General features: G+C 63.9%; 2 protein-coding genes across 4 annotated transcripts; one reads left to right on the top strand and one right to left on the bottom strand.

Moving 5' to 3' along the window:
* The first annotated feature begins 202 nt into the window (after window positions 1–202).
* Window positions 203–8,753, top strand: GRIN3B (glutamate ionotropic receptor NMDA type subunit 3B). Its single transcript, XM_063112435.1, has 9 exons — window positions 203–628; window positions 2,320–2,912; window positions 4,213–5,245; window positions 6,745–6,890; window positions 7,007–7,122; window positions 7,289–7,440; window positions 7,755–7,919; window positions 8,009–8,076; window positions 8,357–8,753. Exons 1-9 carry the CDS (start codon window positions 203–205, stop codon window positions 8,751–8,753), a joined length of 3,096 nt encoding a protein of 1,031 aa, XP_062968505.1.
* Window positions 8,754–8,870: 117 nt separating this feature from the next.
* Window positions 8,871–19,763, bottom strand: TMEM259 (transmembrane protein 259). 3 transcript variants are annotated; one of them, XM_063112168.1, is made up of 11 exons: window positions 19,356–19,763; window positions 13,514–13,795; window positions 12,507–12,606; window positions 11,731–11,841; window positions 11,387–11,509; window positions 11,187–11,287; window positions 11,036–11,093; window positions 10,875–10,907; window positions 10,669–10,801; window positions 10,486–10,585; window positions 8,871–10,136 (listed from the first exon to the last, which is right to left on the bottom strand). In XM_063112168.1, the coding sequence occupies exons 1-11, from the start codon at window positions 19,575–19,577 to the stop codon at window positions 9,594–9,596; spliced, it is 1,806 nt and encodes a 601-aa protein (XP_062968238.1). In that variant the 5' UTR covers window positions 19,578–19,763; the 3' UTR covers window positions 8,871–9,593. The 3 variants fall into 3 exon arrangements, with proteins under 3 accessions (XP_062968238.1, XP_062968237.1, XP_062968239.1); XM_063112167.1 differs by having other exon boundaries at window positions 10,875–10,958; window positions 19,356–19,761; XM_063112169.1 differs by lacking the exon at window positions 11,387–11,509 and having other exon boundaries at window positions 10,875–10,958; window positions 19,356–19,762.
* Window positions 19,764–19,815: the final 52 nt, after the last annotated feature.

The following is a 19,815-nucleotide window of genomic DNA, read 5'->3' as shown; positions in this document are numbered from 1 at the left end:
ATTCCCAGGCTAGGAGTGGGGGAGGTCAGGGATCCCGGGGAAGAGCAGGCGTGGGCGTGGGGTTCAGTTTTAAAGCGCCAAGTGCCTCCCTGGCGATGAGTTTCGCTCAGGGACACGGAGGCGGCGGGTGCGGCCGCGGTCCCCCCTCCCGCGCGGTGACACCGGTGGCTCCGCCCGGCGGCCGGGAGCCGGCAACTTCGCGATGGAGTTTGTGCGGGCGCTGTGGCTCGGCCTGGCGCTGGCTCTGGGGCCGGGGCCCGCTGGCGGCCACCCGCAGCCGTGCGGCGTCCTGGCGCGCCTGGGGGGCTCCGTGCGCCTGGGCGCCCTCCTGCCCCGCGCGCCCGCCGCCCGCGCCCGCGCCCGCGCCGCCCTGGCCCGCGCCGCCCTGGAGCCGCGGCTGCCGCACAACCTGAGCCTGGAGCTGGTGGCCGTGGCGCCCCCCGCCCGCGACCCCGCTTCGCTGGCCCGCGGCCTGTGCCGGGCGCTGGCGGCGCCGGGCGTGGCGGCCTGGCTCGCCTTCCCCGAGGCGCGCGCCGAGCTGCTGCAGCTGAACTTCCTGGCGGCCGCCACGGAGACCCCCGTGCTCAGTGTGCTGCGGCGGGAGGCGCGCGCGCCCCTCGGAGGCCCGGTACGCCCGCCCCGGACCGCCCCAGGGCGCACGGGACCTGGACCCCTGGACGCCGGATGCCCCCAGGCTTAGGGAAGGGGACCTGGACGTGGAAGACGCAGGTTTCCCTGGAGCACTGGGACGGGAACCCCAGGCGCAGGGACCTAGACCGGCGGCAGGGAGCCCGCCGGACGCCCCCTCGGGAGGCGAAAGTCCCGTGCAGCCCCCTCCCCGTGGCCTTGGGAACGGGGGGAGACCCGCCGCCGCGGCCCCTGTCACTTTCCAGGTCGGGGGCGCGCGGCGGCGGGGCTGGGAGGGCAAGCCGGGCCCCCGCCTCGCTCTCCGGGATGTGCGTTTCGAGGTCCGCAGTAGGGACGCCGCCCCTCCCAGAGGCCCTCCGGGCTGAGGCCTCCCCGCACCGCCAGCTTCCTGGGCGACCTTCTCGGGTCCCCACAGCAACCCCTGTCATTCCCAAACCCCCTCTACCCTCCACCCCCAGGCCCAGACTCAGGGAGGAAACAGGATGAGGAGGGAAGGGCAGCAGGTTGGGCTCCGGGGAAAGACCTTCCTCCCAGGGCCAGCCAGGAGGGGCCGCAGGGGCTGGTCAGGGTGCTGGGACAGAGGGGGGTGAAGGCAAGGGCCGTGCCTGGAGCCCGCCGCTTGTGTCCTTCCAAACCCACCCTGAAGCCCCCTCCAGGCCTTCCTTCTTCTCTGGGAGGGGAGACCCTGACCCCAGACGAAGACAGGGGTCTCATTAACCCAGCTCTGCAGGTTCCAGGTCGCTCGCCCTGCGGCTGGTGGCAGCGATGCTGGACCCAAACCCAGGCCTGTGGCGCCCTCTGCTGCCACCTCTGCGCCCCTGTCCGCCGTCGCGGCCGCGGGGCTCGGGACTGTCCAGTTTCTCTGGGGTCCCCTAGACACTGATACACATTCCACAGCCTGACCCTGAGCATTCAGTGCCCTGTCACCATCCAGGCAACGCCCTGGACTCAAGTTAAGTGCCTGGCAAAGCTCTCTCGTCCTTAGTGCACCAAGAGCAAATCTGGGAGAACTTTCTGAATGCCACTGGACAGAGGGGTCTCTCAGCGCCTGGCTTGCCTGGCACAGGGGCAGAAATGTGTGAGGAGGGGTCCTTAGAGGAAGCACTCTTGTTTGGCTCTGGGCACTAAGACATAGTCACTACGGAGACACAGCCCTTGGTCCCGGAGGGGCTCCCAGGCAGGTGGGGGTGGGGTGAAGTCAGGACCGGGGCAGAGGGAGGGACTCGAGTCTGGGTGACTCCAGAGGTGAGGCCAGCGTTCTGCTTGGATGACGGGGAAGTCTAAACAGAGGAGGGCAGTGGGCTGGGTTTTGACGGATGTGTAGGAGCTGGGGAGGGGGGGATATCCACGGAGAAGGATATTCCATCCTGGGAATGGCCCATGTAAAAACCCCAAAGTGAAGAAAAAAACAAACAAAAACCCAAAATGGGGCACAAGCAGGGTGGCTGGAGCCAAGAGAGCAGGCCCTGACTCAGGCCAAGGAGGCTGAACTCTGCTGGTGGTGACTGGGAGCTACAGAAGGTTGTAGAGCATGGGAGGCGCTGGGAAGAAGAGGAGATGGGGTCCAGTTATCAAGCTGACATCTATTTCTCAGACACCTTCTGATGGAGTGCGAAGGGTGTCCCAGGGCACAGAGGTCCCCAACCCTAACTGTGAATGCCCTCTTTCCAGACCCCGTTCCACCTGCAGCTGGATTGGGCCAGCCCCCTGGAGACACTGCTGGACGTGCTGCTGTCGGTGCTGCAGGCACACGCCTGGGAGGACGTCGGCCTGGTACTCTGCCATGTCCGGGACCCCAGTGGCCTGGTGGCCCTCTGGACAAGCCGGGCTGGCCGGGCCCCGCAGCTTGTGCTGGACCTGAGCCGGCCAGCCTCGGAGGATGCAGAGTTGCAGGTGCGCCTGGCCCCACTGAGGGCGCCGCTGGGGGGTGAAGCCCCAGTACCTGCAGCCGTCCTGCTGGGCTGTGATGGCCCCCGCGCCCGTCAGGTGCTGGAGACGGTGCCTCCTGGTCCCCGCTGGCTTCTGGGAACTCCGCTGCCTGCCAAGGCACTGCCCACAGCAGGTCTGCCTCCAGGGCTGCTGGCACTGGGTGAGGTAGCTCGACCCCCACTGGATGCTGCCATTCACGACGCCGTGGAGCTGGTGTCCCGGGCACTGGGCAGCGCGGCCCAGGTGCATCCCGAGCGCGCCCTCGTCCCCACCGTGGTCAACTGTAATGACCTGCAGCCAGCCCGGCAGGAGTCCTCAGGGCGCTTCTTGGCACGGTGCGTGGGGATCCTGCCTTGGGAAGGGTGTCCAGGCCCATGGGGGTGCCCTGCCCCCCACTGAGCCTTCTCTGCCCCAGGGATCACAAACGGTGACATTATAGGGATGGCCCGTGGCTCACCTGGGAGAGTGTGGTGCTGACAACACCAAGGCCACAGGTTCAGATCCCCATATAGGGCTGGCCCGTGGCTCACCTGGGAGAGCGTGGTGCTGACAACACCAAGTCAAGGGTTAAGATCCCCTTACCAGTCACCTTTAAAAAAAAAAGAAAAAAAAGGCAACGTTATTATTAAGCACTTTCTGTATGCCACACACTGTGCTGAATCCTTTGACATCAGCAGTTTTGTCCCCGTCTTAGATGGAAGCAGAGAGAGACCAAGAAGGGGTTTGGGTGAGCGGATTTATCAGGGAGGAGCTGGAAGGGCGGTGGAAGTTGAGCGGCCGGTGGTCTGAGCTGGAGTCGGTCTCAGCCTGTTTTTTGTTTTTGGTTTTGGTTTTGGTTTTGGTTTTTTTGGCATCTGGCCACAGGGATCCAAACCCTTGACCTTGGTGTTATAACACTGTCCTCTAACCAGCGGAGCTAACCAGCCAGCCTGGTCTCAGTCCAAGCCCAACCCCAGAGCCAACTCCACCCTGAGTCTGGGGGCCAGGTTTTGTACCCCCATATCTGCCCATCAATGGCTGCAGCTCACCCCGGGGAGGGGGCCGTAACCTCTGGGCATGTCCGTGGGAGGCACCTCCCATCATCTAAAGACAAATTCCGGAGCAGGGAGCAGCTGCGGGGCGTCTGCAGCTACGGCTGGGGCATGAGGTAGCCAGGGCCCCACAGTGTCCCCTACAGTCCGCCCCTTCCACCACTCAGATCCCCGAGCCTCTCCTGTTTAGCCCATTCCTCCTGAGCTGTGCTTCTCCAAGATTTCGAAGGGACAAACTTTGCTCAGGTCCCTGGAAGCAGAGCCCAGAACACTCTTGTGAAGGGCGGGGCGGAGCTGGGCAGAGAGTGATCAGAACCTGAGTCAGGCAGCCCCACCTGGGCATTTGTACCCGTGCGGTCAGCCACTGGCTTCAGGGCACAGCATACGTGGGGTGGGGGTATAGCCACAGTACCCAGGGGATGGTGTCCCAGCTGGTGAAGGGATCTGGTAGTGTGGGGGACACCAGTAATGCCCGCTGTTTGTCCTCATTGTACAGACAAGGATGTCCAGTGAGATTCAGGGGTGTGCTCAGCAGAGGTGAGGGTCGAGCTTTGCTGGGGGGCTCCCACTGCCCACCACCTGACGCCACCCCCAATCCTCCTAGGTTCCTGGCCAACACGTCCTTCCACGGCCGCACAGGGCCAGTGTGGGTGACAAGCACCTCCCAGGTACACATGGCTCGGCACTTCAAGTTGTGGAGCCTGCGCCGGGACCCGCTGGGCGCCCCGGCCTGGGCCACGGTGGGCAGCTGGCGGGACGGGCGGCTGGACTTGGAGCCAGGTGGTGCCGCTGTGCAGCCCCCACGCCCGCCGGGCACCCAGGCCCGGCCCAAGTTGCGCGTGGTGACACTGGTGGAGCACCCGTTTGTGTTTGCCCGAGAGCCAGATGAGGACGGGCAGTGCCCAGCGGGGCAGCTGTGCCTCGACCCTGGCACCAACGACTCGGCCACCCTGGACTCGCTGTTCGCCGCGCTGGCCAATGTCTCGGTGCCCCGCGCCCTGCGGAAGTGTTGCTACGGCTACTGCATCGACCTGCTGGAGCAGCTGGCAGAGGACGTGCCCTTTGACTTCGAGCTATACATCGTGGGGGATGGCAAGTACGGCGCCCTGCGGGATGGCCGCTGGACCGGCCTGGTGGGTGACCTGCTGGCCGGCACGGCCCACATGGCGGTCACCAGCTTCAGCATCAACTCAGCCCGCTCGCAGGTGGTGGATTTCACCAGCCCCTTCTTCTCCACCAGCCTGGGCATCATGGTGCGGGCACGGGACACAGCCTCACCCATCGGCGCCTTCATGTGGCCGCTGCACTGGTCCATGTGGGTGGGCATCTTCGCAGCCCTGCACCTCACCGCGCTCTTCCTCACCCTTTATGAGTGGCGCAGCCCCTATGGCCTCACGCCCCGGGGCCGCAACCGGGACACGGTGTTCTCCTACTCCTCGGCCCTCAACCTCTGCTACGCCATCCTTTTCGGACGCACTGTTTCCAGCAAGACGCCCAAATGCGCCACGGGGCGCTTCCTCATGAACCTCTGGGCCATCTTCTGCTTGCTGGTGCTGTCCAGCTACACGGCCAACCTGGCCGCTGTCATGGTCGGGGACAAGACCTTTGAGGAGCTGTCAGGGATCCATGACCCCAAGGTGGGTGACTGGTGGAGACCAGGGGGGCTGCCCCGAGCTGGGCTGCACCAGGGGGTCTGTGAGACATGGTGGGAGTGGGGCTCAGAGCTGGGAGGATGCCCACCCAGCCAAATCCTGTCCCCAGAGATATTTGCTGAGTGCCTAGTGTGTACGAGGCTTTGGGGACCCTGCAGGTTCAGAACAGGCAAAGATCCCCATCCCCACAGAAGACAGGAATCAAGATAGAAAAGCAAAACAGAAGGCGTGTGAGATGGTGATAAAGTACCACGGAGAAAAATATGAGTGGCGACATGGGGAGTCTTTCAGGGGGTCAGGGAGACCTCTGTGAGGGGGTGACACTTGAGGGACTTCTATGTAGTTATCAGGCAAGAGCATTCCAGGCAGAAGGCACAGCCCGTGCAAAGGTCCTGCGGCAGGACTGAGCCTGGCATGTTGTAGGAACAGTGAGAAGGCCCGTGTGGCTGGAGCAGAGTGACCGAGGGGGACAGAGGGAGAAGGGGCGGGCAGGGAGGGGACGGGGCAGGTCATGCAGGGCCTTGTTTTTTTGTCCTATTAGCATCTCCCACCATTTGGATGTGGCTGGTTGTATCCCCTGGAGGTGTTTAGACTGTTCTGCCAGGTCCACCCCCCACGTCCCCTGTAAACTGGTAATCAGATTTAGTCTCTGAGCTGTGAAATACACTAGCCACTCACCACATGTGGCCACTTAAGTGTAAGTGCTCAGTAGCCGGGCCTGGACAGCACAGATACCCAGTTTCCACGTTCTGGAAAGTTCCACTGGACGGTGCTGCTCTAGAGTCTCGATCCCATTCAGGGTTGGCTTTTTGGTGCTGCTGTGGGACCCTGTCAGGAGGCATTGGTTGGTGTGACTTTAGCAGCCAGGTTTATTTATTCATTAAGGGTTTTGCACAAGCATCTCTCCAGCAGCTGCAAGGAGAACAGACCGTGGCGTGGGTCCGGAAGACCAGGGCTCCTGCGCTGGTCCAGGAGGGATACTGGGGGCTGATGATGGGGACTGACGCGGGGACCGGTGCTGGGGACGGATGATAGGGACTGACGCGGGGACCGGTGCTGGGGACGGATGATGGGGCCCCGCCCAGTTGGGGCCCTGGAGGGCGAGCAGTGGCCAGTTCCAGGTGATCTGAAAAGGGTTTGCAGGTGGACGGGGCGTGGGGAGAGAGGGAGAAACGCCCCACGGGGTCAGGTGTGGGAGTCAGTTCAGGAGTTTGGGGCTCCCGTGGGATCCTAAGAGGAGACACGGAGGCGGCCGTGGGATCCGAGTCTGGAGTTCGAGGCGAGGTCCGAGGGGACACGGACACGTGCAGGCGTTTGGAGCAGAGGCTCTCCGTCCCCAGGGAATGTAGGCAGCGTCTGGGGACACTAAGGCCGTCGTGACTGGGGAGGGGGTGGGTGGCCACTGCAGGGCCGCAGAGCAGGACGCGGCCGACGTGGGGAGCCCCGCACAGCCGGGCGGGGAGGATGACGCGGGGCCCCCGCAGCTGCACCGCCCGCCGCAGGGCTTCCGCTTCGGCACGGTGTGGGAGAGCAGCGCCGAGGCCTACATCAACAAGAGCTTCCCCGAGATGCACGCGCACATGCGGCGCCACAGCGCACCCACCACGCCGCGCGGCGTCGCCATGCTCACGTGAGGCCGCGGGGCGGGGCGGGGCCGGTCGGGGGCGGGGGCCGGTCGGGGGCGGGGCGTGGGGCGGGGGCGGGGAGGGGCCGGGAGGCCCAATGAGCCCACCCCCGGCCCCGCAGGAGCGACCCCCCCAAGCTCAACGCCTTCATCATGGACAAGTCGCTTCTGGACTACGAGGTCTCCATCGACGCCGACTGCAAGCTGCTGACCGTGGGCAAGCCCTTCGCCATCGAGGGTGAGGGCGCCCGGGCCTCCGGGACCCTCGGCGGACCGGTGCATCCTGGGGGCAGTGGGGAGCCACAGAGGGTTCAAGGCGGGCAGCGGCGAGGTCCCACGCGTGTGGGTGGTTGCGCTGGGGGCTGCATCCCACCCTAACCCTACCTGGCCCCGGTTTCCCCCAGGCTACGGCATCGGACTGCCCCAGAACTCGCCGCTCACCTCCAACCTGTCCGAGTTTATAAGCCGCTACAAGTCCTCGGGCTTCATCGACCTACTGCACGACAAGTGGTACAAGATGGTGCCTTGCGGGAAGCGGGTCTTCGCGGTTACAGAGGTGGGGCAGGGCCCGGGACACAGGGTGGGGGTAGGCATGGGGGGCCCTGAGCCTTTCCTGGGGTGGCCAACCCCCAGCTCCTTTCCAAGACGCACCTCATGTCTGCTTTTGCACACTCCTATTCCTCCTACGAAACCCCACTTCCAGTGTTCGCTCCCCCATAAAACCTGTTTTAGTTATGGAGTCCTTGCCTAGCAACCCCGCTCCACAGCCCCAGACCCCTCTTTCTGGTCTGACCTGTCTCCCCCAGCCCAGAGCTCCCCAGGGTCTGCCGTCAGGTGACCATGAGGGGCTCCTGCCATGTCCTGCCTCAGACCCTCCAGATGGGCATCTACCACTTCTCGGGACTCTTCCTGCTGCTCTGCCTGGGCCTGGGCAGCGCCCTGCTCAGCTCGCTGGGCGAGCACGTCTTCTATCACCTGGTGCTGCCACGCATCCGCAGGGGAAGCAAGCTGCAGTACTGGCTGCACACCAGCCAGGTGGGGCGCCACAACGCTGGTGGGTGGACGGGCAGGGATGGCCTCCTGCCACCCAGACCCTGTCGCCATCGGGGCCTCTGTAATCTTAGAAAATCCACCGTGCCCTCAACACGGAGCTGCCAGAGGGACAGGAGGAGAGGACGGAGCCGGAGCTGAGGTAAGAGGTGGCCCACCTCGCCTGGCATCCGGCCCTATGGCTGGTTTCTGGGGATTGTTCTCCACCCCACTAGCTCCAACATCTGCCTGGAGTCAGCTAGGCGATACAGGTGGAGCTGCTTCCCACACCTCAGTTCCTTTCTGAGGGTCCCCGGCCTGACAATTCAGTTCATACTTTGGCTCTGTGGTGTGGTGCCTGGTGGCCAACCTCCTCAACTCCAGACAACAGCAGGGTGCAGCTGCCCTGGGGGTCACTGCCCAGCCCTGTTCCCTGTCTCTAGTGGCCCCCAGGAGCAGCAGCAGCAGCAGGATACGCCAGTGGCCCCCGAGAGCCCAGGGAGCTGGAAACAGGTGCGTCAGGCTGTGGGCAAGGAGCGTCATGTACGTTTCCTGCTGGAGCCCGCTGTGGCTGCCTCGCTGGACATGGAGGTGGGGGCTGGGCCACCGGAGGGCCCCCTCTGGCTGTGCTCCAACGGCCGGCCACCCACCGTGATGCCCTCGGGTGCCTCGCAACCTGGCGAGCTGGAGGAGCTGGAGGAACACATCGAAGGCGTGCGGGAGCGGCTGCGTCAGGCCCTTGTGCGGCGCGGAGAGCTCCTGGCCCAGCTCGGGGACGGCGCCCTTGACCGGCCATTACGCCTGCTCCGGACCATGGAGGCCCCCAGAGAAGCCCCATGAAGCCCCATGCACAGCCGACTGAGCCTCTGCCTCCTGCTCGAGCCGTCACAGCCCCTTCCCATCCCCAGGAGTAAAGAATGCAGCCGGGGATTCTCCCACCACCCACAGACAGGCTGGTCGCTGTCAACAGTTTATTCCATATACAAACACAATTTTGTACACCGCAATTAAATAGAATGGAATGCGCGCCCCTCTGCATTCTTCACCGAGTGATTGGTTTGCTGCCAGCCCACTCCCACCCTGAGCAGGGCTGGATCCCTGCTCCTGGGCACTGCAAATGATGCTGGCACCTTAACCCCATGTTCCTGTACCCTTACGGGACCCCCAAGCCTGGTGCGCACGTGGGGAGGGGGCCGGGACTGTGGAAAAGGCACTGCACGTGGAGCACCAGGCAAAGCCGGGCTGCCAGCTGAGCAGCAGCAGTGATGGCACAGGGGTGTGCCAGCCCTGCCTGTCCTGTCCGCTCTGCCACATATTCACCTTGCTCAGAGACCACTCTGCTGGTACCCTGCTCTGCGTGGGACAGTTCACTTCAGATCGTTCACCAAGCCCCTTCCAGAACCTTCTATGAAGCCCTGTCCCTTCTCCTTGCTGGTCACCACAAACACATCTTGAGAGTAGGGACAGGCCTTAGGCCAGGACCCACAGTTGGGGGAGAGAAACCCTCCTTCTGGGCAAACCCAAGGAAACCCAGAAGCCAACCAAAGCAGGCTGGGCGGTCCCAGAGAATGGGGAAGGCCCTAGTGCTCCCACCAGGGACTGCCTCCCCCACCCCACCGGCTTCAGCAGGGTCACGCCCAGCCACCCAGGGACAGAGGTGGCCCAGCTGCTGGTGGCGGCTCAGGACCCAACTTCTAAGGGTGCGTCCACTGGGGCCGTGGACGCTGGGCTGGGCCCGGTCACTGCAGCCACTGGGGGGGCTGTGTCAGACTCCAAGTTGTTCTGGGGGACACTGTCCTGGGGGGCGTGGGGGAGGCCTCCATTGGGGCTCAGGGAGCCAACAGGCCGCCGCTCTAGGAGGGAGGCACTGAGGCCGGACAGGAACGAGGCGTCCGTGATGATGGCGGCTGTCTCTGCCATCCAGCCCAGGTCACCACCTGCCGCTGCAGCAACAGAGGCTGCCGCGGCCACCAGGGAGCTGGGCGCTGCGGCCACAGGCCCAGGGCTCCCGCCAGCACCTGGTGAGCTAGGGCCCAGGGCAGGGGGCTGGCCGGCAGGGTCCGGGACCACGGCCGGGGTGCCTGAGTTGTTGTTCAGTTCATCGGGCAGCGCTGTGGGGGTCCCGGGGCCCAGGGGTGGGGTCTGCAGCAGCATCTCCTGGATGCGCACCTGCTGCAGGATGGCAGGCAGCTCGTAGTGGTGGAAGAAGTAGATCATGGAGTGCTGTGAGGGGGCAGTGGGGCGGTGGCACAGTCAGTCCAAGGTCCTGTCCGCCAGGCCCCGGGCCCGTCCACTGCCCCGACCTGGACCCAGGGAGGTCTGCCCACCACCCTGAACCCTCAGCCCAGAGAATGCTGAGTTCCTGAGGGTAGCACACCCAGAGATGAGAGAAACGGGATAGTACTGCCCTTGGCCCAAGCTCGGCCCCCCCAAAGTGCTTCCTCCCCAGCTCGGGGACTCAGGCCACCTCGCTGACCTCAGCAGCCCTGCTCAGAAAGGGGCAGATAACCTGGCCGGGGTTCCCGCCAGAGAACAGGCAGGACATGACCCGTCCTTGCTGCCCGGGCCTCACCTGGATGAAGAGCCAGGAGGTGACCAGAGCCAGGCTGCTGTACTGCCCATTGAAGCGGTAGTGGTACGCATAGAAAGCGAAGTGGTACAGGTAGAAAAACCTGCGGGGCAGGCGCGTGAGAAGAGGCCCCGTCCCCGCGCTGGCAGCCCCGCCCCGCCCACCCCACCGCCCCCCGCGGCTCACCGCAGCCAGTGCCGTTTGCTCGTGTTGGTGTGGCAGCATATGGCGTCGTACTGGTCGGCCAGCCACACGATGAGGATGATGTAGAAGGCCGTGGTGGTGTCGTTGAAGAACTCGGACATGATGGCCTCCATCCCTGCGGGGACAGGCGGCCCAGGTTGGAGCGGGCAGGGCAGGGCGGGGGGGCGGGGTGCCGGGCGGGTCCTCACCGACGAGCGCCAGGATGACGGTCAGCAGGGGCGCTGCGGGGAAGGCGATGGCCAGGTTCATCTCCAGCATCTGCAGCAGGTCCACTGCGGGCACAGGGCGCGGCCCGGTGAGCGCCTGCGGGCGGCCGCCCTCCCCCCGCCGCGGGACACGGGACACTCACCGATGAAGACGAAGATCTGGTGGTGCGAGTAGCGCAGCAGCATGGACACGCTCAGCGTCTGCAAGGCAGCAGCGGGCAGTGCCGCGTGAGGCAGGCGAGGCCCGGGCCGCCCTGGCCGCTCCAGCCGCCCCAGCCCACCTGCGGCACTCACGAAGATGACCATGATGACGAAGGCCGCCAGGTACGACGTGCGCGCCATCCACATGCTGACGAAGCGGTAGTGCTCGCCGGACACCACGTTGCGCAGGAAGCCTGCGGAGGGCTGCGGTGAGCAGAGCCCGGCAGAGCCCGCAGAGCCCGGCAGAGCCCGCAGAGCCCGCGCCGCCCCGCCCCGCCCCGGGCAGGCCCCACCCTTGTTCTCCTCGTTCTCGGCCAGGCCCTTCACGCTGGACATGAGGATGTCGTCGTAGCCCAAGAACTCGTCCAGCAGCAGGCGGCTGAAGCGGTCCCCGAAGCACTGGTCCCGTGTCGGGTCTGCGGGCAGGCGGGTCAGGCCGGCCACGGACGGGGAGGAAGCGCCTGGTCCGGTCTGGACCCCCCTCCCCGGACTCCCACTGGCAGGCCCCCGTCTCCCCAGGCCTTGAGAAACCCACCACGGACCGAGGCACTGGGAGCCTTCCTGCAGCCAGGACAGCCCGCAGGGACCCCGAGGGTGGAGGGCAAAGGCCTGGCACGACCAGACAGGTTGGACTCACCCAGGGTGACCACCATGACCGGGATGCTCAGGCGTTGCCGCGTGGCCTGCGACAACCGCAGGAAACCGTACTCCAGCGAGTACTCCACGATGTACTCGTCCTGCGGCCACACTGAGGGGACGCGGCAGGACAGAGCGGGGTCTGGTCAGCCCCTGCACTGCGCCCACCACCCACTCTGTGTGCACGGGGGCAGGTGTCCACAGCAGGGATACCCTAGGCCAGCAGGTGGGGAAGACCACGACGCGGGGACACATTGGACAGTGCCTGCCAGAGCAAGAACCCAGCCTGCCCCTCTGCCCCAGCCAGAAGCCCCCAGCCCACCCACCAACTTCAACAGTCCTGGCTTTCTGGAGAGACCACCTGCTGCCTTGCCCTGTGGGAAGCTCTCAGGAGTGAAGCAGGGAGGGTGGGGGGCTGCCTGGCCGGGAGTGGGGGAAGCAGAGCCCCAGGCACCACAGCTCAGACTTCTTGGCTCAGGGCGGATGGGGCAGTGGCAGATTCCTTCAGCACAGCCTGTCAGAATGTGTAAGTTTGATCCCCCCAAGACACTTTTCACAAAAGGGGGTCCCAGAGAGGATGAGCCAGTTACCAGGGGCTCTGACACATGGGGAAAGTGAGGCACAGAGGTTCCCTCACTTGTCCAGGACAAGCAGCCAAGTGGGGCTCACATTTAATGCCCCTTTCTCCCTGGCTACACTGACCTGGCTGTTTTTATTCTGAGCAGGGACCTACTGAGATGACTCCCCATGCCTCGGACGTGGCCACACAGCACATACCTTTGCTGGGTGTCTCGGGGAAGGGAAACTCCTGACTGTCGTTCAGGGCCTCAGCGCTGCCTGGCGGCTTTAACACCTTGGGCTCAATGTCCAGCTCAAACTGCAGGCAACCAGAGCCAGAGTGTCAGCCAGCCCAGCACTAGGTCCCACCAGAGAATGTGGTCCCAGGAGGTCCTTCCCTCCTGCCAACTAGAGGGTGCTGTGACTGTGATCCCTACCCTCCACCAGGATGCCCATCACTTCTCGGGCTGGAGGGCCGCTGACCCACCAAACACCAGGGCCAGGGACAACCTCCTGTACCTCAGGCCTCAGCTGGGACCCCTAGCCTAACACCAGGCCCACCCTGGTATGTGGCCATCTTCAAGTGAGGGTCTGAGCCCTGAAGCCAGAGACAGGGGTGGGGAACAGGTGGTGCCAGACCCATGGTGGCCTCGGGGAGCAGAGTCAGCAGGAACAGGGCTGGTGGGCTGGCGGCCAGCACCAATGCCCCCACTGCGCCTGGCCCTGACTGACGCCCAGCATGTGACACTGGCCAGAGCCCGTCTTCTTCTCGGGGCCCCTGACGGTTAAAGCACAGAGGTTTCCCACCAGACTGGCCCCTGCGAGTGCCTGATGCCGCCTGCATGCTGCCAGCGATGGGCACTCACCAGCCCTGGGGGCAGCTGTGCCCTACAGCCGATGGGCCACCTCTTCAGTGTCCCAGGACTAGGCCAATCCCCTGCACGCAACAGCTGGGACACCCCGAGGACTCAGTCTGCCCAGCATAAGTTCTCTGCACCCCTCCCCCCGTTCTCTGCCCTTCAGGGGACCTGGGACCCAGCCTCCAACAAGGAGAAAGGCCAAGACTCTGGCTCTGGAGCCCCCAGGCCACCAAAAGGCCACACCAGCTGGAGCAGGCAGGGGCAGGCTTGCCTGTGTGCCAGGCCCAGCAGATTGCTCCCTCAGCCATGTGGATTTATTGAGCACCCCCTGCATGCTGATGTGCACAGGCCTCTGGCCTGGCTCACCTTGATGGAGCTGTTCCCAAACATCTCCATGGTCAGCTCCTCCTCCTCCTCGTCCTCGAGCTCCAGGCCACCGCCTGGCTCCAGGGCCAGGCCAGGGAAGTTGCCGCGGGTGCTGCCGTCACAGAACTGCAGAAAGACTGGCGCACGGCTGGAGTTATGCTGCACCTCCACACGCAAGATGCCCTCGCGCGGCCACGTGTCGCGCACGTGCTCCAGGCAGTTGATTGGTGAACGGGAGAAAACGATGTGGATGTAGGCCAGGACAAAGAGCACGAACAGAGCCTGGGGGCGGGCAGCCTGCAGTCAGCAGGGAGCACCCAAGACCCCACAGCCCACGGCGCCCAAGGGCTGACCAGGATAGCGAGACCTGAGCTTGCTCAGGAGAAAGGAGCCCTGGACGCGTCCCACACTGACAACCCCTGATCAACCCCCCATCTGGGGAGAGACTGGGCTGGGCTCAGGCCCACCAAGCAGAACACACCAGCACCATTGACCAACTGTCCCCATCCTGCAAGGGCCAGCCCAGGTGCTGCTACTGGGTATGCTGTCCACATGAGGCCACCATGGCCACCCCACGGACTGTCCAGCTGTTTCCTGCCTCATATTCTGCTGTGTCCTCAGAACTCCCCTGATCTCACCAGCTAAAAATAGCCTCCCTTGCCCAGATAGGCACCTTCTGCCCTCCTCCTGGGCCTGGCAGGGCCAGCTGCAGCTGCTGAGGACATAGCTAGCTCTGTGGGCTGGGCCAGTGTGTGCTCCTCCGAGACACAGCGCCCTCACCTATGAAGTGGGACGACAGCAGTCCTCACTGAATGCTTCTGCCCCCAGGGGATGTTTGGCCATGTCTGGGGACATTTGTAGTTGTCACAACTGTGGGCTGCTACTGACATGGAGGGGGTGGAGGCCAGGGACGCTGCTGAGTACCTGCAGTGCCCAGGAGGCTCCCCCCCAGAGGACAAGCTGGCCCTGACATCAACAGTGCCAAGGGGTAGACCCTGCCCTAGCAGGCAGAAGACAGGTCGCGGGGTGGGCCCTTCTGCAGGGAGCTCTTTCCTGTCTGCTGAGCTGGCCTCTCAGGGCAGCCTCCTAGCCCAGATGCCGTGTTCTTGGCATCACTCCCAGCCACCTGCAGAGCCCAGCAAGAATCATGTCCACCTGCTGTCCTGCTCTATGCAAAGGGCCCACCCAGGAATGATGGGCGCCAGGGACCCAAGTGAGGCTCAGCCAAAGACTGGGGGTGTTATGTCATCCAGGCAGACATAGCCACTGATCCCTCCTATGCACACACTCCCACACTGAACTCTCAGACCCTCCGGGAAGAGCTGGCAAGACTCTAAAACAACAGCCCAGAGAGACCTGAATCACAAAGACGCCAGAGCACAAAGCCCCTCCCGGACCTGCCAACAGACAGGGATGTGGTGAGCCACCTGTGGCCACACAGCCATGAGCAGGACCTCCAGAACCTCTGTCCCCCCGACATCCACTGCCACCTCCCCTCTGGAGCCCTCCGCAGACTGGGCAAAGGGCTGTGTCAGCAGAGCACCCACCCCCTCCTGGCCTGGCCACATGGCTTTGACCGGAGGGAGATGCAGAGCCTGCAGATGCGAGAGGCTCCAAGTCTGGGCGTGCTACTGAGGTCCTGCATCCAGCCCCAGCACAGACTCCTCAGCTGTGTTAGCGGCAAAATTGCCTTCTTTCGGGCCAGTTTGAATGGAATTCTGTCCCTTGCAGCCAGAAGTGCCACAGATGGATGGAGGTTAGCGCACCACTAAGATTTAAGCAGACACAGGCAAAAGCAACACCCCCTCCCTGCAGGCGTTCAGGTTCCAGCAGATAGACGCTGCGGGGAGGAGCAGGCAGTGAGGACAGCCAGCCCCCGCCCCAACATGGCATCTGGGATGGCAGCTGTGAAGGCAGGATCTGGTCAGAGGGGCTGATCCCAGTCCTTCTCCTCAGGCCTCCTAGGCAAGAGGGGCCAGCCAGGCTCATGATGGGTGCCTAAGGGCCATGCCCTACTCTCCAGGCCTGAATGTGCAGAGGGTGCTGTGCCTGGGACATTGACTGCTTCCAGGCCAAAGGACAGCACTGGACGACATGCTGAGATGTTATAAAAAGTGCTGACACACAGCATGTCCTGAGGTCAGGGCTGCTGCTTCCCACTGACGCCCCCGTCTGCCACCAGCCCTCGTTTACAGATGAGGAAACCGAAGCACAGAGGTCTGAGCCAGGAGGGGCGGGGCTGGAGCAGTCCTGGGCTGACCACGAACAAACTGTTGACCCTGCAAGAGCAAGGAGCTCTCAGGGACGTGCTGTACGCACATCCTGCCACAGCCAGCACAGGTGCGAGTGACCTGTCCTGCGCAGACAAGGGAAATGACAAGAGGTGGCTGGCATCTATACACGAATATGTGTGGACTAGGCTGAGTGGCCTCCAAGGCCCCCAAACGCTGACCCAGACTTCACCCCGGTGCCCTCTCTGGCACCCCTCACAGTAGCCCTGCACGACTGGGCACTCCCCAACTGAGCTGAGGGGGCCAGGAGTTTCTGCCCCATGTAACAAGGCCAGTCCCCATCTGGGGTCTGGGCCTTAGTTCCCCCACCAGAGCAACAGGCTGGTAACATCCAGAGCGGTGCAGCCACATCCCCCACCCCAGGTCCCCACAGGGCAGCAGTTGCTTCCCTCAGCCCCACCGCCAACAAGGCAGGCTGGTCCAGGTCCTGAGCAGCACTCCCCACAGGAGTCTCAATTGGAAACACTACCATGGACCCCTGGCCACCCGTGCCCCACATTCTGACCCAGACACTCCACACACCCGGGGTGGTCCAGTCCCTAGCCCCTGTGACGCGTCTCCAACCCTGAGCTCCCCGGACAGCACGCCCAGGCTGCTCCTGCTGCCCGGATACCGCACCCCTTCACCTTCACCACTGGCTGCTGCTCCCCTCCTGGAGACCCTGCCCTGCCTAGCCACAGATCTCACACCATGCCTGGGTCTGCCCACACATCACTGTCCCAGAGCCCAGCCCGAGGCGGGCACTGAGTGAGTGTTCAGAGACACTTGGCTCACCTGAAGTTGTGTTCCTGCCACCTCCTCCAGGAAGCATCCTTTGATGCCCCCAGCTGGAGCTCCCCACAGACCAGGAGGGCCGGGAGCAGTCTGGTCCATCTCTGGGTGTCTGAGTGATCAATGGACAAGACTGTGGGGCCACGCCTTCCTCCCCAGTGAGGGCAGAGAGCCCTTCAGGCCCAGCTAGGAAAACCTTCAGGAGGGTCCCACAAGTCCTCTCCTTCATCCTCACAATGACCACATGAGGGGCCGCTTACTCCCACTCACCAGAGGGGCGGACACTTGCCCATGTCTAGAGGCTCCGTGTGTCAGGGCACCCTTGACCCTGTGGGCATCACTTGGTGGCTGCCAAGGTCAGTCAGCCAGGGCCAACAGTCCCATCCAATGGACTCGGGCACCTGGTGCCCGATGCTCCAGGACTGTGTCCACTGTTCTGGCCTCAGTGCCATGAAAATCTGCATGGGTGGATGCCAAGGCCAGCAGGGTTGTCTTTTGAGGGCCCCTTGAACATGGGCCTGGCCACCACCTCTCTCCCCACAACCTGCACTGCATGGCATTTCCTGAACAACCCAAGGCACAGGCATGGGGACAGGTGGTCTGGCTGGCTGGAGGATGGAGCTCAACTGCAAGGGACCACAGGAAGAACAATCTTGGAGGGAGCCTGCCAGGGGAAGACCCAATCTCTGCAGTGAGAGCACTAGAAGCTGGTGGGCAGGAAGCAAGAACAGAGCTTTCTGGAACTTAAATTTTCTTTTTTTTTTTTTCTCTTTTTCTTTTTTGTGACCAGTAAGGGGATTGCAACCCTTGGCGTGGTGTCGCCCGCACCGCGCTCAGCCAGGGAGCGCACCGGCCATCCCTATATAGGATCCGAACCCGCCGCTGGAGCTCCACTGCGCTCCCAGCGCTGCACTCTCCTGAGTGAGCCACCGGGGCGGCAAGGTAAATTTTCTTTTTTTTCTCTTTTTCTTTTCGCTGGAACTTAAAGTAGCCTCAGAAATTGGCTGGTCCCAGCCCGCACTTTGCAGACAGAGAAAAATAAAAAGGAAGCAGGCTCTGATTCCGCGCCACCAGGGTTTGGGATTCACAGTAAACAGATCTGGCTCTGCCACAGAGATCACGTGGCCCAGCACCCCCAGTTGAGAATGGAAGGATTCTGGGGGATTGAGAGCCTCCCCATCACCCCCACCTTCTGGGGTTCTCGTTCGGCAGTGGGCAGGTTACCCTCAGCAGCAGCCCTGTCCCATCCATCCACCTGTGTGAATAGCACCTGCTGGAGATAGAGCGGGTCTACTGGTCTGGCCCAAACACCCAATCCCTTCCCAAATCGAGAAGTGGTGAGATCAGATCCGCGGCTACCAGAACCGCATCACGGGAGGCTGGGCTCTGTGGGTGGCCCTGGTCATGCACATGGGGTGCACGCTTGCAGTGACAAGTGCCCAAGAACACAGAGGCTCCTTCCTGGATCCAGACCACTCTCAGTGTCCCCAGGAAAACACTGTTTTCACCGTTTGTGAACAAGTGTCTGTCCACAATTTCAGACCATCTGTGGACTCCAGAGAACCCAATAAAGGATCCCTGATTCAGGAAGCTCCCACCTCCCTGTTCAGGTGCCTCCTGAGATTACCACAGGGGGCCACAGGGAGAGAGAAGGTGGGAAGGACAACGGGTCCATCTTGCAGACCAGGGATGGGAGGTTGTGGGGGGCTGTGGCAGGAGCTCAAGCCTGGGGTCCCTCGAAGCTGTGGCAGGGCCAGGACCCTGGGCTCGAGCTCCTTCCACCGAACTCAAAAGAGCAGCCGGCCCTGATCAACTTTTGGACTTGCCACAACCTCAACAGCCTCATCCACCAGCATCAGCTCCCTTTCTGCAGACCCAGAATCAAAAGCCCATTTGGCGAGGTCAGTATCCCTCAGCCAGGGCGCGGCCGTGCTGTGATGCAAAACGAAAACAGCCATTCCTCCACTTCCTTGGCACCCAGGCAGCCCAGTGACCCTGCCAGCTCCTTTCCTGAGCGGCCGCAGCTGCTGCAAGCACGTCGCACATCCCAAGCAAGACTCCTCCTGAGAGCGATCCAGATGACGGCTCTCCTGCCTGAACTGCCCTCACGGTGACACCTCTGCAAGCCGGGAAGGCAGTCGGTGTTGGCAGTGACTCTGCCGCTAACCCTAGCGTGATGACCTCAGCTAAGTCACATTCTCCCGTGAGTCTCCGAGGACGGAGAGGCGGGTGGGGGCAGGAGGAAGGGCTCAAGGAGGAGGAAGTCACTACTAGGAGGAAAAGAGGGAGTGGGGAGTGGACTGCCAGTGCAGGGGGCGGGGGCTGGGACGCGCCAGGATGGGTGGGGAGGGGCCCTCCGGGCTGAGGATCCCGGGCGGCAGAGTCAGGGGTCAAAGGGCGGGAGGGGAACGAGGGCCGGTCTCCCCTGGCGGAGGTGGAGGACCCAGGCGACGAGGCGGCTGGGGAAGGGGTGGGGCCTGGAGGGAGCAGGAGTGAGGCTTCCTGAGTCGGGACCAGGGTCTACTAATAGGGTGGAAGTCCCAGGGCAGGACAAGGTCCACAGACTGTGCTCCCGGCGACCCCCAGGGTCAGAGGGCGCAGGCATCGGGGGCGGGTGCCTAATCAATCGGGCCGGGTCTAGGCGTCCGGGGAGAGGGTGTCGGAGGAAATGGTGGAGCTCGGGGTCCCCAGCGGGGTCAGGGGTGGCGGTCGGAGATCACTGCCCGGGGGGGCAGATCCGGCCGCCGGGGTCAAGGGTCGAGGGTCGGGGCCGCGGTCACCTTGAGCAGCACGAAGAACTCGAAGAGCCGGCGGAAGGCGGGCGGGAAGAGCCGCGAGTAGGTGACAGCCATCTTGAAGAAGAGCGCGTGGAAGAGCCGGTCGCGCACATTGATGAGGGGGTTCGGGTTGAGGTTGGGGGTGCGAGGCCCGCGCGCGGGGGCCGCTCCGCCGCCGCCGTTGGACCCGGGCCCGGGTGCCCCGGGCGCCGCGTGCTCCGACATACCGCCCGGCGTCGCGCCCTAGCGTCCCGCGGGTCCCCGATGGCGCTTCCAGGACGCCATCGCCGTCCCCGACCTCCGCGCTCCTCACGGCCGCCCGGCCACAGCCGCCATCTTCCGCCTCCTCGTCCGGCCGCGGCCCCGCAGACACCAGCGAGTGCCGCGCGGACTAGAGCGGCCGCCTTGCGCCCGCGGGGAACGCCGGGATGCTGGCGGCCAGTCCGCGGAGGCCTCGCCCGGG

This window comes from Cynocephalus volans, chromosome 10 (genome assembly GCF_027409185.1).
Source record: "Cynocephalus volans isolate mCynVol1 chromosome 10, mCynVol1.pri, whole genome shotgun sequence".
Taxonomy (NCBI): Eukaryota; Metazoa; Chordata; class Mammalia; order Dermoptera; family Cynocephalidae; genus Cynocephalus; species Cynocephalus volans.
This window is presented reverse-complemented; position numbering and strand designations above follow the sequence as displayed.

Coding starts and splice junctions, on each gene's coding strand:
- GRIN3B (XM_063112435.1), top strand. CDS start 203: ATGGAGTTTGTGCGGGCGCTGTGGCTCGGCCTGGCGCTGGCTCTGGGG. Junction 629..2,319: donor GCGCGCCCCTCGGAGGCCCG/GTACGCCCGCCC, acceptor CCCTCTTTCCAG/ACCCCGTTCCACCTGCAGCT. Junction 2,913..4,212: donor TCAGGGCGCTTCTTGGCACG/GTGCGTGGGGAT, acceptor CAATCCTCCTAG/GTTCCTGGCCAACACGTCCT.
- TMEM259 (XM_063112167.1), bottom strand. CDS start 19,577: ATGTCGGAGCACGCGGCGCCCGGGGCACCCGGGCCCGGGTCCAACGGC. Junction 10,959..11,035: donor CCAGATCTTCGTCTTCATCG/GTGAGTGTCCCG, acceptor CTGTGCCCGCAG/TGGACCTGCTGCAGATGCTG. Junction 10,137..10,485: donor CCTCCTGGCTCTTCATCCAG/GTGAGGCCCGGG, acceptor GCCCCCTCACAG/CACTCCATGATCTACTTCTT.